A 16,627-nucleotide genomic window follows, 5' to 3' on the forward strand; every position below is an offset into this window, starting at 1 on the left:
AGAGCCACATGCACATCATCCCTCCCTCCTGCTTTAAGATAAAATTATGAGGAATAAAGACCTTTTAGGGCAAAATCAAAGTGAGGAAAAGGCAGTTATGTGGATCAAGGCAGTCATTCCTGAAAGCAGAGCAGTGTACTGGCTGTCTACACTTGTCCTGCACACTACTCCATTGAGGCTACTTGCAAAGTTCTGCAGGGGTGGGCCCTTTTTGTACAGCAAGCTCAGTACATTACCCTCATGGCTTCCTGAATGTGATCCTGCCGAATCAGTTCTGCCGAGCAGTCCATGTACCACTTCAAACAGCGGATTAGCTCCCTAGGAAAAAGAACAGTTTCAGAAACCTCACGTTAATCCAAGAGCAATGCAGCCTAAAATATTTGCAGTCCTGAATTAGCCATATAGGAAATAATATACTGCTAATGAGCTAGAATAGAGTGATGGATCCAATACAGCTGTGGAATCTTTAGATCATCCAAGACCAGACAACACTCCCTGTCCAAAAAGAGTTGCCACATTTCAATCAGCAATTATAATCATTCTTTCCCACTTTCCCTGACACACATTTTTTCTGATTACAAGAAAGTTTTCCCGAAGTCTGGGACTGGATGTGTGTTTTGTTTTGTTTTGTTTAAAACTGCTAAGTCTCCCGAACATACAACACACTCTGAATAAAGGTATATAGTCCGGTGTGCCTCTCCTTGCCATCCCAATGATCTTATTTCCTTAGGACCAAGTCATCTGAGTGGAATGGGATTACAGGGTCAGAAGGCCTTCACATTTACATGGCAAAAGAGTACACAGGGCAAGAGTGCAGGCCCTCGTCAGATAACAGTTCGCATCTTAGGCCTATCAGTTTCTAGCTTTGCATCCTTGGGCAAGTTATTTGGGTCCTCTGTCCTCATTCTTTTCATTTAAAATGTAGAGGAAACAATAGTACATCTCAAACTGTGAATTCTAATGAGATGACACATGTAAAGTACACAGCGCAGTGCCTGCTCTCCAAAGTGACATCAAAGTGTCAGAGTTCCAGTGATTCCACAGCCTCAGAACCCTTCGGTTTTGTTTTCTAAACTTGTTCTGGGACTACCCTGGTGGCACAGTGGATAAGACTCTGTGCTCCCAATGCAGGGCCTGGGTTCGATCCCTGGTCAGGGAACTAGATCCCACGTGCATGCCACAACTAAGGAGTCTATGTGCCGCAACTAAGGAGCCCGCCTGTTGCAACTAAGACCTGGTGCAACCAAATAAATTAAAAAACAAAAAACAAAAAACAACTTGTACTCATTCCATAGAATAATATGGTGACTTTAAAAATTGCTTTAATGGTTTTAGATAAGCTGTGAGTGTTTCCCATGTTTATTATTCATATTATCTCTTTTATTGACTATCTTTTTCTTTTCTTTGATATTTATTTGTCAGTACTATAGTTAGCTATTCACATGTTTCTCACTGAAAAAGCAAGACATATTTTTAGCAGCTCTGCCATCATTTCTTAGAAGGAAAATATGACAACTATGTAATAAACTCTAGTTTAAAACATCAGCGGAAAGCTAACATCTAACATCATACTCAACGGTAAAAGACTGAAATGCGTTCCTCTAAGATCAGAAACAAGGCAAGGATGCCTGCTTTTGCCACTTCTATTCAACATATTAGTAGTGAAAGAGCAATTGGGCAAGGAAAAGCAATAAAAGGCATCCAAATTGGGGCCTCCCTGGTGGCACAGTGGTTGAGAGTCCACCTGCCAATGCAGGGGACACGGGTTCATGCCCCGGTCCGGGAGGATCCCTCATGCCACAGAGTGGCTGGGCCCGTGAGCCATGGCCGCTGAGCCTGTGCGTCCGGAGCCTGTGCTCCACAACGGGAGAGGCCACAACGGTGAGAGGCCCGCGTACTGCCAAAAAAAAAAAAAAAAAAAAAAGGCATCCAAATTGGAAAGGAAGAAATAAGATTATCTTTGTTTGTAGCTAACATGATCTTGTATATAGAAAAATCTAAAGAATCCACAAAAAACTCTGTTAGAACTAATAAATGAATTCAGCAACACTGCAACAAAATCAACATATATAAATCATTTGCTTTTCTATATACCAACAATGAACAATCAAAAAAGAAAATTAAGAAAACAATCCATTTACAGTAGCATCAAAAAAGAATAAAATACTTAGGAATAACGTTAACCAAGGGGGTGAAAGACTTATACTTTGAAAACAAAATGTTGCTGAAAAAAAAAGAGAAAGAAATTAAAGAAGTTAATAATAAATGGAAAGACATCCACATTCATGGATTGGGAGACTTAATTTGGTTAAGATGTCAACACTATCCAAAGTGATCTACAAATTCAATGCAATCTCTATCAAAATCCCAATGACATTTTTTGCAGAAATAGAAAAATCCATCCTAAAGTTCATATGGAATCTCTAGGGACCCCAAACAGCCAAAACAATCTTGAAAAAGAACAAAGTTAGAGGATGCACACTTCCTGATTTCAAACATCCTACAAAGCTACAAAGAGTAACTTTAACTTTGATTATAAAGACTAGTCAAAACAGGGTGGGACTGGCATAAAGACAGATACATACATCAATAGAATAAAACAGCCCAGAAATAAACCCTCACGTATACGGCCAAATGATTTTCATCATTAAATGGGAAAAGGATATTCTTTTTCTACAAGTTGTATTGGAAAAACTAAATATCCACACACAAAAGAATAAAATTGGACCCTTATGTTGCACAATAAACAAAAATTAATTTAAAATTAATCAAATACCTAAATGTAAGAGATAAAACTCTTATACAAAAACATAGGAGAAAAGTTTCATGACATTGGATTAAGCAATCATTTCTTGGATAAGACATCAAAACATAGGCAATGAAAGAAAAATTAGATAAATTAAACTATATCAAAATTGAAGACTTCTGTGCATCAAAAGACACAATCAACAGATTAAAAAGGCAATGGGAGAAAATATTTGCAAATCATATCCCTGAAAATGGGTTAATATCCAGAATTACAGCTCAGCAACAACCAACCAAACAACCTGATTCAAAAATAGGCAAAGGACTTACAGATTTTTCTCCAAAGAAGATATATAAATGGTCAATAAGCACATGAAGAGATGCTCAACATCACTAATCATTAGGGAAATGCAAATCAAAACCACAAGATACCATCTCATACCCATTAGAAAGGCTACTATTAAAAAAAATACAAAAAAACCAGAAAGTAACAAGTATTGGCGAGAATGTGGAGATATTGGAACACTTGTGCATTATTGGTGGGAATGTAAAATGGTGCAGCTGCTGTGGAAAATAGTATGGTGGTTCCTTAAAAAATTAAAAATAGGATTATCATATGATCTACCCATTCCATTTCTGGGTATATACCCAAAAGACTTGAAAGCAGGGTCTCTAAGAGATATTTGTATGCCCATGTTCATAGTAGCATTATTCACAATTGCTGAAAGGTGGATAAATATAGCCAAGTATTCATCAACAGATGAATGGATAAACAAAATGTGGTATATACAGTGGAACATTATTTAGAATAAAAGGAAGGAAATTCTGACACATGCTATGACATGGATGAGCACTGAGGACATTATGGTAAGTGAAATAAGCCAGTCACAAAGAGACAAATATTGTATGATTCAATTTATATGAGGTCCCAGATTAGCAAATCCATAGACAAAAAGTATAATGGTGATTACACGAGGGCTGGTGGGGGGGGGGAATGGGAAGTTATTGGTTAATGGGTACAGAGCTTCAGTTTTGCAAGATGAAAACAGTTCTGGAGATGAATGGTGGTGATGGTTGTACAAAAATGTAGATATACTTAATGCCACTGAGCTGTACACTTAAAAATGGTTAAGGGAATTCTCTGGTGACCCAGTGGTTAAGAATCCGCCTGCCAATGCAGGGGACACGGGTTCAATCCCTGGTCTGGGAAGATCCCACATGCTGCAGAGCAACTAAGCCCGAGTGCCACAACGACTGAGCCTGTGTGCCTAGAGCTTGTGCTTCGCAATAAGAGAAGCCACCGCAATGAGAAGCCGCACACCACCACAGAGAGTAGCCCCCGCTCACCACAGCTACAGAAAGCCCACGTGCAGCAATGAAGACCCAATGTAACCAAAAATAAGCAAATAAATAAAATTGATTCTTTAAAAAAAAAGAAAAAAAGAGAGGTTACCCTTATAAAAAAAATTGGTTAAGATGATACGTTTTATGCTGTGTATTTTACCAGGGTTAAAAAATAAGTAAATTAAGTTTAAAAAAAAAAGGTCTGCTGAACAAATGTTGGTGCCACTGAACTTTTTAAAAGCCCGTTTTTCTAGTCAAACACAAGTCCTAATGATGGTGCCAAATGCAACTTACTTGTATGCCAGGGCTCCAGCAAAGTGCTTCTGGATGTATGTGTCCATTACAGGTCGGAAATGGAAATATTTGATGTCTCGGAGCAGGTTGATGATGAATACCTGGGAGAGATGGAGGGTAGCAGAATTAATTGGAGGCCTCAAACCTATCCCCAGCAGGAAACAACTCTTGATTCTTCAAGGAATGGCAAACTGCTAGTGTTTTCTCCAGTGTTCCCAGTGAATGTAGGATTTCCATTCTGTGTCTGTATTTCTGTCATATTTGTTCTATTCCTAACATCCCTGGCCTCCCATTCCAAACTTGGGACTCATTTGTCAATGCCAGTGTTACTTTGAGCTTCTCTCTTCACGAGTGCTAGGTGGTTCAATATGGACCTAGGGAATACAAAACAATACCTGTGTAGGTGGCATAAACACTAAGTTGTCTCAAAAAACTTGGAAAAGAGAGAGAGAAAAATATTGTCCTCTAAGCCAAACCAGCCTATGAAAGGCTGTACCCTTCGGAAATGGGGTTGGCTGGCCAGGGAAACAAGGAAGAAGAAAAGCCAGAGAAGCAAACTTTGCAAGTACCATTCTAACTCTTGCCTCTGCTCCTCATCTATCAGGTAGACTCAGAGTATCTGGTTCTCCTTGAACATACAGCCCTCCTGTAGGACTGGATATATTCAACAAAACGCACTGAACATCCAAATCACTGTCCTTGCACACTAAGCAACCTTCTGAGACTCTGGCTCCCAAACCACTGCATAGAGAAAGAGAGTGTGGTGCTCCACCAGCACAAGTGAGTCTCTGCTTTTCCTGGTGGTTGTATCCTACTTTTGTAAGTGGAAAAACAGGCTGTCTTGTTTCCTATATTAGTCTCTGGGCCTTTTGTTGGTGTAGGTCACTATTTCAGGGGCTAGGAAACCCTGCAACAGTGGTGAGACTGAGTATCAAAACTACAAAGTTGAAGTCCAGATTTGATCTTGTAGGGCTCTGCCTGGTAGGGTGATTGTTGGTCTTCCTTGGGTGACACTCCTCAGTTCCTTTTCTATTGGAAACATCTACATCTTGTGCTGACTCGTTATAATAAGTTGCTTTCCTTAGATTTTTAAAAAATATGTGACGGGAATAATTAATAAAAATCAGGAAGGGTGAGACTTACCAAAGACTGAAACACCAACAGGCCATATTTCTCTGTATTATCATCCAAAATCACAAACAGCGTATCTAAGATGTCCTGTAGAAACTGCAACAGCATAAAAATCAGAGGGCTCAGGTCTTTGGACCTTGGACACATGTTCAAACTTCCATACACCAATGAATTTATTTCCCAGTAAACAAAGTCAAAGATCCCCTAATATCTCAAACCACCACTTAAAAATAACCTAGTATCCCACCTCCGCCTAGCCAAGAAATAACTAGGTGGACTTGGGGGTGTTTGCTTACAGCCCAAAGGGCCCTAAGAGAGACTTAAAGAGGCTCTTCCTCTTGGGTAAGTGATAAACTTATAAGGAAAGAGCAATTACCTAAAAAACATAGGACATCCATGTAGAACAGTAATTTTGAAATAAAGACAATCTAAGTGATTCTTTTTTTTAAAAAAATAAACTATTTATTTATCGGCTGCATTGGGTCTTCGTTGCTGTGTGCGGGCTTTCTCTAGTTGCAGTGAGTGGGGGCTACTCTTTTTTTTTTTCCCCCTCTTTATTGGAGTATAATTGCTCTACAATGGTGTGTTCATTTCTGCTTTATAACAAAGTGAATCAGTTATACATATACATATGTTCCCATACCTCTTCCCTCTTGTGTCTCCCTCCCTCCCACCCTCCCTATCCCACCCCTCCAGGTGGTCACAAGGCCCCCAGCTGATATCCCTGTGCTATGCGGCTGCTTCCCACTAGCTATCTATTTTACGTTTGGTAGCGTATATATATCCATGCCACTCTCTCACTTTGTCACAGCTTACCCTTCCCCCTCCCCATATCCTCAAGTCCATTCTCTAGTAGGTCTGTGTCTTTATTCCTGTCTTACCTCTAGGTTCTTCATGACATTTTTCTTTTCTTAAATTCCATATATATGTGTTACCATACGGTATTTGTCTTTCCCTTTCTGACTTACTTCACTCTGTATGACAGACTCTAGGTCCATCCACCTCATTACAAATAGCTCAATTTCATTTCTTTTTATGGCTGAGTAATATTCCATTGTATATATGTGCCACATCTTTTTTTAAGTATTTATTTATTATTACATCTTTATTGAAGTATAATTGCTTTATAATGGTGTGTTAGTTTCTGCTTTATAACAAAGTGAATCAGTTATACATATACATATGTTCCCATATCTCTTCCCTCTTGAGTCTCCCTCCCTCCCACCCTCCCTATCCCACCCCTCCAGGCGGTCACAAAGCACCGAGCTGATCTCCCTGTGCTATGCGGCTGCTTCCCACTAGCTATCTACCTTACGTTTGGTAGTGTATATAGGTCCATGCCTCTCTCTCGCTTTGTCACAGCTTACCCTTCCCCCTCCCCATATCCTCAAGTCCGTTCTCTAGCAGGTCTGTGTCTTTATTCCTGTCTTACCCCTATTCGTGACATTTTTTTTCTTAAATTCCATATATATGTGTTAGCATACGGTATCTGTCTTTCTCTTTCTGACTTACTTCACTCTGTATCACAGACTCTAGGTCTATCCACCTCATTACAAATAGCTCAATTTTGTTTCTTTTTATGGTTGAGTAATATTCCATTGTATATATGTGCCACATCTTCTTTATCCACTCATCCGATGATGGACACTTAGGTTGTTTCCATCTCCGGGCTATTGTAAGTAGAGCTGCAATGAACATTTTGGTACATGACTCTTTCTGAATCATGGTTTTCTCAGGGTATATGCCCAGTAGTGGGATTGCTGGGTCATATGGTGGTTCTATTTGTAGTTTTTTAAGGAACCTCCATAATGTTCTCCATAGTGGCTGTACCAATTCACATTCCCACCAGCAGTGCAAGAGTGTTCCCTTTTCTCCACACCCTCTCCAGCATCTATTCTTTCTAGATTTTTTGATGATGGCCGTTCTGACTGGTGCAAGATGATATCTCATGGTAGTTTTGATTTGCATTTCTCTAATGATTAATGATGTTGAGCATTCTTTCATGTGTTTGTTGGCAGTCTGTATATCTTCTTTGGAGAAATGTCTATTTAGGTCTTCTGCCCATTTTTGGATTGGGTTGTTTGTTTTTTTGTTATTGAGCTGCGTGAGCTGCTTGTAAATTTTGGAGATTAATCCTTTGTCAGTAGCTTCATTTGCAAATATTTTCTCCCATTCTGAGGGTTGTCTTTTGGTCTTGTTTATGGTTTCCTTTGCTGTGCAAAAGCTTTGAAGTTTCATTAGGTCCCATTTGTTTATTTTTGTTTTTATTTCCATTTCTCTAGGAGGTGGGTCAAAAAGGATCTTGCTGTGATTTATGTCATAGAGTGTTCTGCCTATGTTTTCCTCTAAGAGTTTGATAGTTTCTGGCCTTACATTTAGGTCCTTAATCCATTTTGAGCTTATTTTTGTGTATGGTGTTACGGAGTGATCTAATCTCATACTTTTACATGTACCTGTCCAGTTTTCCCAGCACCACTATTGAAGAGGCTGTCCTTTCTCCACTGTACATTCCTGCCTCCTTTATCAAAGATAAGGTGACCATATGTGCGTGGGTTTATCTCTGGGCTTTCTATCCTGTTCCATTGATCTATCTTTCTGTTTTTGTGCCAGTACTATACTGTCTTGATTACTGTAGCTTTGTAGTATAGTCTGAAGTCAGGGAGCCTGATTCCTCCAGCTCCGTTTTTCGTTCTCAAGATTGCTTTGGCTATTTGGGGTCTTTTGTGTTCCATACAAATTGTGAAACTTTTTGTTCTAGTTCTGTGAAAAATACCAGTGGTAGTTTGATAGGGATTGCATTGAATCTGTAGATTGCTTTGGGTAGTAGAGTCATTTTCACAATGTTGATTCTTCCAATCCAATAACATGGTATTTCTCTCCATCTATTTGTATCATCTTTAATTTCTTTCATCAGTGTCTTATAATTTTCTGCATACAGGTCTTTTGTCTCCTTAGGTAGGTTTATTTCTAGATATTTTATTCTTTTTGTTGCAATGGTAAATGGGAGTATTTTCTTGATTTCACTTTCAGATTTTTCACCATTAGTGTATAGGAATGCGAGAGATTTCTGTGCATTAATTTTGTATCCTGCTACTTTACCAAATTCATTGATTAGCTCTAGTAGTTTTCTGGTAGCATCTTTAGGATTCTCTATGTATAGAATCACCTGTGAAGCCATCTGGTCCTGGGCTTTTGTTTGTTGGAAGATTTTTAATCACAGTTTAAAATTCAGGGTTTGTGATTGGTCTGTTTATATTTTCTATTTCTTCCTGTTTCAGTCTCGGAAGGTTGTGCTTTTCTAAGAATTAGTCCATTTCTTTCAGGTTGTCAATTTTAATGGCATAGAGTTGCTTGTAGTAATCTCTCATGATCCTTTGTATTTCTGCAGTGTCAGTTGTTACTTCTCCTTTTTTATTTCTAATTCTATTGATTTGAGTCTTCTCCCTTTTTTTCTTGATGAGTCTAGCTAACGGTTTATCAATTTTGTTTATCTTCTCAAAGAACCAGCTTTTAGTTTTATTGATCTTTGCTATCGTTTCCTTCATTTCTTTTTCATTTATTTCTGATCTGATTTTTATGATTTCTTTCCTTCTGCTAACTTTGGGGTTCTTTTGTTCTTCCTTCTCTAATTGCTTTAGGTGCAAGGTTAGGTTGTTTATTCGAGATGTTTCCTGTTTCTTAAGGTAGGATTGTATTGCTATTAACTTCCCTCTTAGAACTGCTTTTGCTGCATCCCATAGGTTTTGGGTCGTCATGTCTCCATTGTCATTTGTTTCTAGGTATTTTTTGATTTCCTCTTTGGTTTCTTCAGTGATCACTTCGTTATTAAGTAGTGTATTGTTTAGCCTCCATGTATTTGTATTTTTTACAGATCTTTTCCTGTAATTGATATCTAGTCTCATAGTGTTGTGGTCGGAAAAGATACTTGATACAATTTCAATTTTCTTAAATTTATCAAGGCTTGATTTGTGTCCCAAGCTATGATCTATCCTGGAGAATGTTATATGAGCACTTGAGAAAAATGTGTATTCTGTTGTTTTTGGATGGAATGTCCTATAAATATCAATTAAGTCCATCTTGTTTAATGTATCATTTAAAGCTTGTGTTTCCTTATTTATTTTCATTTTGGATGATCTGTCCATTGGTGAAAGTGGGGTGTTAAAGTCTCCTACTATGAATGTGTTACTGTCGATTTCCCCTTTTATGGCTGTTAGTATTTGCCTTATGTACTGAGGTGCTCCTATGTTGGGTGCATAAATATTTACAATGGTTATCTCTTCTTCTTGGATTGATCCCTTGATCATTATGTAGTGTCCTTCTTTGTGTCTTCTAATAGTCTTTATTTTAAAGTCTATTTTGTCTGATATGAGAATTGCTACTCCAGCTTTCTTTTGGTTTCCATTTGCATGGAGTATCTTTTTCCATCCCCTTACTTTCAGTCTGTATGTGTCTCTAGGTCAGAAGTGGGTCTCTTGTAGACAGCATATATGTGGGTCTTGTTTTTGTGTCCATTCAGCCAGTCTGTGTCTTTTGGTGGGAGCATTTTGTCCACTTACATTTAAGGTAATTATCAATATGTATGTTCCTATTTCCATTTTCTTAATTGTTTTGGGTTTGTTATTGTAGGTCTTTTCCTTCTCTTGTGTTTCTTGCCTAGAGAAGTTCCTTTAGCATTTGCTGTAAAGCTGGTTTGGTGGTGCTGAACTCTCTCAGCTTTCACTTGTCTGTAAAGGTTTTAATTTCTCCATCAAATCTGAATAAGATCCTTGCTGGGTAGAGTAATCTTGGCTGAAGGTTTTTCTCCTTCATCACTTTAAATATGCCCTGCCACTCCTTCTGGCTTGCAGAGTTTCTGCTGAAAGATCAGCTGTTAACCTTATGGGGATTCCCTTGTGTGTTATTTGTTGTTTTTCCCTTGCTGTTTTTAATATGTTTGCTTTGTATTTAATTTTTGACAGTTTGATTAATATGTGTCTTGGCGTATTTCTCCTTGGATTTATCCTGTATGGGACTCTCTGTGCTTCCTGGACTTGATTAACTATTTCCTTACCCATATTAGGGAAGTTTTCAACTATAATCTCTTCAAATATTTTCTCAGTCCCTTTCTTTTTCTCTTCTTCTTCTGGAACCCCTATAATTCGAATGTTGGTGCATTTGATGTTGTCCCAGAGGTCTCTGAGACTGTACTCGGTTCTTTTCATTCTTTTTTCTTTATTCTGCTCTGCTGTAGTTATTTCCACTATTTTATCTTCCAGGTCACTTATCCATTCCTCTGCCTCAGTTATTCTGCTATTGATCCCATCTAGAGTATTTTAAATTTCATTTATTGTGTTGTTCATCATTGCTTGTTTCATCTTTAGTTCTTCTAGGTTCTTGTTAAATGTTTCTTGCATTTTGTCTATTCTATTTCCAAGATTTTGGATCATCTTTACTATCATTATTCTGAATTCTTTTTCAGGTAGACTGCCTATTTCCTCTTCATTTGTTAGGTCTGGTGGGTTTTTATCTTGCTCCTTCATCTGCTGTGTGTTTTTCTGTCTTCTCATTTTGCTTATCTTACTGTGTTTGGGGTCTCCTTTTTGCACGCTGCAGGTTCGTAGTTCCCGTTGCTTTTGGTGTCTGTCCCCAGTGGCTAGAGTTGGTTCAGTGGGCTGTGTAGGCTTCCTGGTGGAGGGGACTAGTGCCTGTGTTCTGGTGGATGAAGCTGGATCTTGTCTTTCTGGTGGTTAGGTCCACGTCTGGTGGTGTGTTTTGGGGTGTCTGTGGACTTATTATGATTTTAGGCAGCCTCTCTGCTAATGGGTGGGGTTGTGCTCCTGTCTTGCTAGTTGTTTGGCATAGGGTGTCCCACACTGTAGCTTGCTGGTCATTGAGTGAAGCTGGGTGCTGGTGTTGAGATGGAGATCTCTGGGAGATATTCGCCGTTTGATATTATGTGGGAGGTCTCTTGTGGACCAGTGTCCTGAAGTTGGCTCTCCCACCTCAGAGGCACAGCACTGACTCCTGGCTGCATCACCAAGAGCCTTTCATCCACACAGCTGATGTAGATTCCTGTAGTTTCTCTCTCTTCCTCTTCTTTTTCTTACCCTTTCCAAAGAGACCGGTGTGTGTGGTGAGTCTGGCCTCCAGCCGCTGGGCCCGACGCTGACGCCCCCGCTCGCACTCCCGCCTCAGAGCAGGGGGGGCTACTCTTTGTTGCAGTGCGCGGGCTTCTCATTGCAGTGGCTTCTCCTGTTGTGGAGCAGAGGCTCTAGGCGTGTGGGCTTCAGTAGTTGTGGCTCACGGGCTCTAGAGCTTAGGCTCAGTAGTTGTGGCTCACGGGCTTAGCTGCTCTGCGGCATGTGGGATCTTCCTGGAGCAGGGCTTGAACCTGTGTCCCCTGCCTTGGCAGGTGGATTCTTAATCACTGCACCACCAGGGAAGTCCCAATCTAACTGATTCTGATGCCAAATCCATGTTGAGAAAAAGGGCTTACTTTCCTGGGTCCCCCAAAATTTGATAGTCCCTTGTTCTCCTCTATGGCCTAACTCTGTAGAGGACATTTGGATGAGGCTGTGGCAAGCTAGGCCTTAACTATAGAAACTATTCTTTGGTCTAGAAATTACTATTCCAGGAGAAGGGAAAATGCAGCTGATGAGGGCTGTCAAAGAGGGTAAAATATCTGGAATCACCATTGTTTTTTGAACACGTGCCTTTTTCTTTCTAAGATGCAAAAACCAAGAGAGAGAATAATAAATACTCACGGATGCTCCCAGTCTTAAAAAATCAAATCTAATATTCTGTTGGTCAAAATGCAATTTAATGATATAATGTTTACAACTTATTTCAAAACAATAGAAGGTAGAAGGCATGGCTGAGGAGTTTATGGGCAGGACTGACCATGGGCTGATGTCAGGGGTAACTGATAGGATAGGTACATGTATGGTTATTTATTCTATTCTGTCAACTTTTTATGGTATGTTTGAAATCTTACAATAAAAAGTAAAAATTAATTAAAATGCTAGCATAATCTCTTTAATTCTCTCCGGCTGGCTTGAGACAAATACTGTTGCTAAAACCAGAAATGCTGGTAGGATGTTCTTTTGTCGGGAATGTAACAACTCAGCCTTAAAAGGATCACAGACTTTTCTTAATACCTGGTCTGTTTTACTGGTTAAATTTTTCATATATTTAGAAGGCAAAAAATGCCCTGAGTATAAGGGCATTTATCTTAAGTTTCAAAAACTAGTATTAGCTTGTTTGTATAAAGAGTTCTTTTAAAAATGTATAATATTCTGATCAATTGATTAACACAAAATTCATACAAGACTTCAAAAAAGTACAAATGTTCTTTGTTCTTTTCAAAATGTTCTTTTAAAAATGTATAATATTCTGATCAATTGATTAAGACAAAATTCATAAAAGACTTCAAAAAAGTACAAAGCCATACACAGACTTTAAAATTATTCCTTGTTTGGAGACACCATGTTGTGTATTATTGAGTCAATGGAAGCTGTAAAATGAAAGTACAGACAGTGCAATGCTAATAGATTTGACACTTGCAATGATAAAGCCAAGAATGCTCACTGATAGACAAGTTGCCTTCTTGACATTTAATCTCTATCCTACATTCCATTGCCCTTGCTGATCACCAAAAGTACTTCCATTTTCCTCAGCTGAGTTCAGTCCATTGTGCAGAATCCACCTACTGGGCTTTCACCATCAGGAAGTGCCTGGGAGTTTTCTTGAGCTAAAGTCAGGTGGGCAAACACCTGGCTTCTACACACTGCGGAGAAGCCCTATGGAAAACAACTGGGGTCTGGTAGTGTTGCTGTCAGCCTGCTCAGACCATTAGATAGGAAATGTCACAAAAGTACTTGAAAAAGCAATTGAGGAAGGGAGTAAGGAAGGGTCCCCTATTACGGACTCTAGTGAGAGTCTGGGCAAAATCAACAGTTACAGTTAATGGAGAGTATTCAGAGTTCCTGTAGATAATCAAGAGAGTAGAGCCAAGAAGACATCAGGCTGGATTTGTGGTAAAGGTTTACAAAGTAAGGGAAGAGAGAGGAAGGGAGAGGAGACCTAAAGGCATGTGGGCAGCAGCACACACTGGGATTGTTTCTGAGAGGGTGTTTTTATCACTGCCCTTTAATTACCAGTTTGCTTTCTAGGAAGAAAAACAAGGCAGAAAATAGGGCTTAAAACTTAAAGGTAGTTTCTAAAAGGTAATAAACCTGATGTGATACCTACTTAAAAAAAAGAAGTTAAGAAAGAAAAATACCTGTATTTCTACTCACCTAATTATATACCTCGAGAAATGGTCTTAGAGGCTTACTGGCAGAAATCAAGGGGAAGTGGGGCCTTCTGCCCAGATTCTTGCTCAGGTAGCATGTGTGAATTGTGTGAAGCCATACCTTAACAATTTCCTCCCCACTGACATGCCGCAGACGCCCTAGGATGTCCATGATCCGGTCTGGAAAGGCCTTCCATTTCAGCAGAGCAAGGAGGTCCACTAGGAAGCAAGCCCAAAAGACAGTGAACCCTGGCTTCGTCATGGACAAGCAAAGCCCAGACTCTCCCTGCCAAGGACAGGTGAGACCTAGAAGGACAGAAATAGCTACGAGCAGTATAACAGCCTCTGGAGTGCTGAGATAAAGGCTAAAGACACATCTGTAAAGTCTGAATGTCACTCAGGAGCTGCTAAAACCATGGAAAATCTCATAGGCTGCTATTGCCGAATGATTTCTTCAATTACATATGAAAAGAATTCCCTCACTGTGGCATGAAAAAGCAATAATTTGTCTCTTTTAACATGTATCAGCAACATGGACCAGCAAGTGAGAACAGTGGAGGGCACCATGCTGCAGGCACCATCACCTACCATTCTGGGTGAGTTTGGTGGAGGAGAGCTGTGTGGAAATGAAGAAAGACTCTTTGGTGCTGCGTTGGAAGATGAGGCTGGAGGGGATGTTAGGGCAGCCGTTATAGTCCTCTTTGCAGCAGGGCAGGCCCAAGTACAGAGCATGGTTGTTAAACGTGCTATTCTCATCACACTATAGGCAAAAGTAGAGAATACAGAATGTTTCTTGAACCATGCCACCTGTAAAAAATCAGGTCCCAGGGAATTTCTGAGTTGATGTTTACTCTCATCTTCCTGAGGCTGGACCTTGGACCTCAGGTCCTCTTAGAAGAGTGCTTTCTAAGCACTTTAAAAGTGCTTTTCATTTCTTTCTCCAGAACGGCTCACATGCCTTTTAAAGAGAACATGGTGGGGCTCGTGGCCTCTACCTGGTATGCAGGCAACCTTGAGTGCCAGCTATGCTGTGACAGCTGACAGAACCCCAATCTCAAATAGCAGGTCGCGGAATGAACAAGCCAAGGCCATAAGAGCACAGAGGGGTTGGTAACAGATTTCCATGACTAGTGGAGTGGGAGGTGGAAAACAAAGGCCCTGCTGGCATTACTTATGGGAGGAAGCTCACTTCATTTAGAAGACAAAAGACTGCCCACAGCTGTCCTGCTGTCTCAACCAGCGCATTACCCTGGATCGTCTGGCCCGCTCAGTGAAAACCACCTAACTGAGAACCATGTGTGAGAGTGGTCTCAGCAGGGTGAGAGACAGCCAGGCTCTGTACCTTGTACACATAGAGCTCGTGGATATCATCTGAGAGGGTGGTGCCGTCATCCCGCATCAGGGGTGAGAATGCAAAGCCAAAGAGTTTCTTTTCCCCTTTGTCCTTTGCTGCAAATCAGAGCCAAGCATTAGTTGTTTTGCCACACACTTTGCTTTTCAACAGCAATTCCCTTTTGGCTTATCACCGATGCTCTTTACTTCTTTGTCCCTTACTTTGTTCATTAATTAGGTAGCAACCTGACGGCAAGAATGATGAGAAATGTACTAGACTGAGTTTCCATTCATATCCCAAGGTACACAGGCAACCTAGACTCAAATAGAAACTAAATTGCTAGTCTTGATAAACCAGGGGCTCTTTAAGAAGGAGTTTAATACATACAAAGGAAACCCCCAAAGAGGAATGACCCTGGCAATTATCCAGCATCCAGGTCAGACACTACAACAGGACAATACCAGATCCCATGTTTCTGAATCACTGTCCAAAGGACAGCCTCTGATGATATCCCATCTCTAAGTACACAACTCCTAATTTTCTTCCCCCAATAGTAAGAACTCTCTTACTTCTGTTCCAGAGAGGAAAGAGTTATATTCATATCCTCAAAGGAATGTGGAGAGAAGTCTCACTCACTGGAACAGTGTCTGAACTCGAAGCGCAGGTGGGAGCCCCGGAACCGATCAATGGGGATGGGCAATTTGATAATTTCTCCCCAGCGAGGACTATTACTGTGGTAGAGGACGAAGGAGTGGTACGAACTCCTATTCGGCTCTCCTGAACCCAAGCTGATGCAATCCTGGAAGAGAGAAGCAAAGTAAGGTGCCATCTTCCTGGAGGGATCCCTTGGATTTCCATGTCACCTAGGACATTTCATTTTCTCCTTTGTGCAGGTCTCATTTTCCCATCAGGCCAAATCTATAAGATGACTTAAATTCAGTACTTTTGGAAACAACTGTCTAGATGGTATAAGAAATGAGCAGTCACAATGCTCCTTGTTTTCCTTGGGGCAGAGGTAACCACACTCATTGCTTAATAAACATGAGAGAAGCTGAGTGGTGCATCTGAATCACTAAGGTAGGCTCTTCATCCTCATTAAGAAAGGAAACAACGAATTCATAGGAGAAGTCAACCGTATATGGCACTTTCCAGATCAGAAAAATAATTAAATAATAAAATTAAATTTTAAAAATTAAATAATTAATTAAATAAAATAAAGTGGAGCTTGTTTTCTAATCTTTGGCCTAATGTTGCACTGGCATTTTAGGTTGCCCATGGCTGACTGTCCTTGGATATAAACAAGGTAGACCAGATTTAACTTGACCCCAGTTCCCAAATATTGATGTGAAAACCCAGTCCCAGGCCCGCCAGGAAGCTGTGGACAATACAATCAGGAGCAGCTCCTTGTCCACACAGGGTGGTGTGAACAGCTGACAGCTCTGCTGACCTCAGCATTATTCATACAAACAATGAACATGCCTTAGTCCTTGAGGTGGGTTTTTAAAATG

At 40.2% G+C, this 16,627-nt stretch overlaps 1 protein-coding gene across 9 annotated transcripts in view; it reads right to left on the reverse strand.

The window, feature by feature from the left end:
* Positions 1-16,627, reverse strand: part of DOCK3 (dedicator of cytokinesis 3) — a 403,879-nt gene that overhangs the window by 73,531 nt on the left and 313,721 nt on the right. For all 9 annotated transcript variants that reach the window (XM_060308605.1, XM_060308604.1, XM_060308607.1 and 6 more), the window contains exons 16-22: positions 15,756-15,918; positions 15,129-15,235; positions 14,375-14,546; positions 13,908-14,005; positions 5,527-5,610; positions 4,384-4,484; positions 237-318 (exon numbers count right to left, since the gene is read on the reverse strand). In XM_060308605.1, coding sequence (XP_060164588.1) covers positions 237-318; positions 4,384-4,484; positions 5,527-5,610; positions 13,908-14,005; positions 14,375-14,546; positions 15,129-15,235; positions 15,756-15,918 — 807 coding nt within the window. The remainder of the gene's footprint in view (positions 1-236; positions 319-4,383; positions 4,485-5,526; positions 5,611-13,907; positions 14,006-14,374; positions 14,547-15,128; positions 15,236-15,755; positions 15,919-16,627) is intronic.

This window comes from Globicephala melas, chromosome 11, assembly GCF_963455315.2.
Source record: "Globicephala melas chromosome 11, mGloMel1.2, whole genome shotgun sequence".
NCBI lineage: Eukaryota > Metazoa > Chordata > Mammalia > Artiodactyla > Delphinidae > Globicephala > Globicephala melas.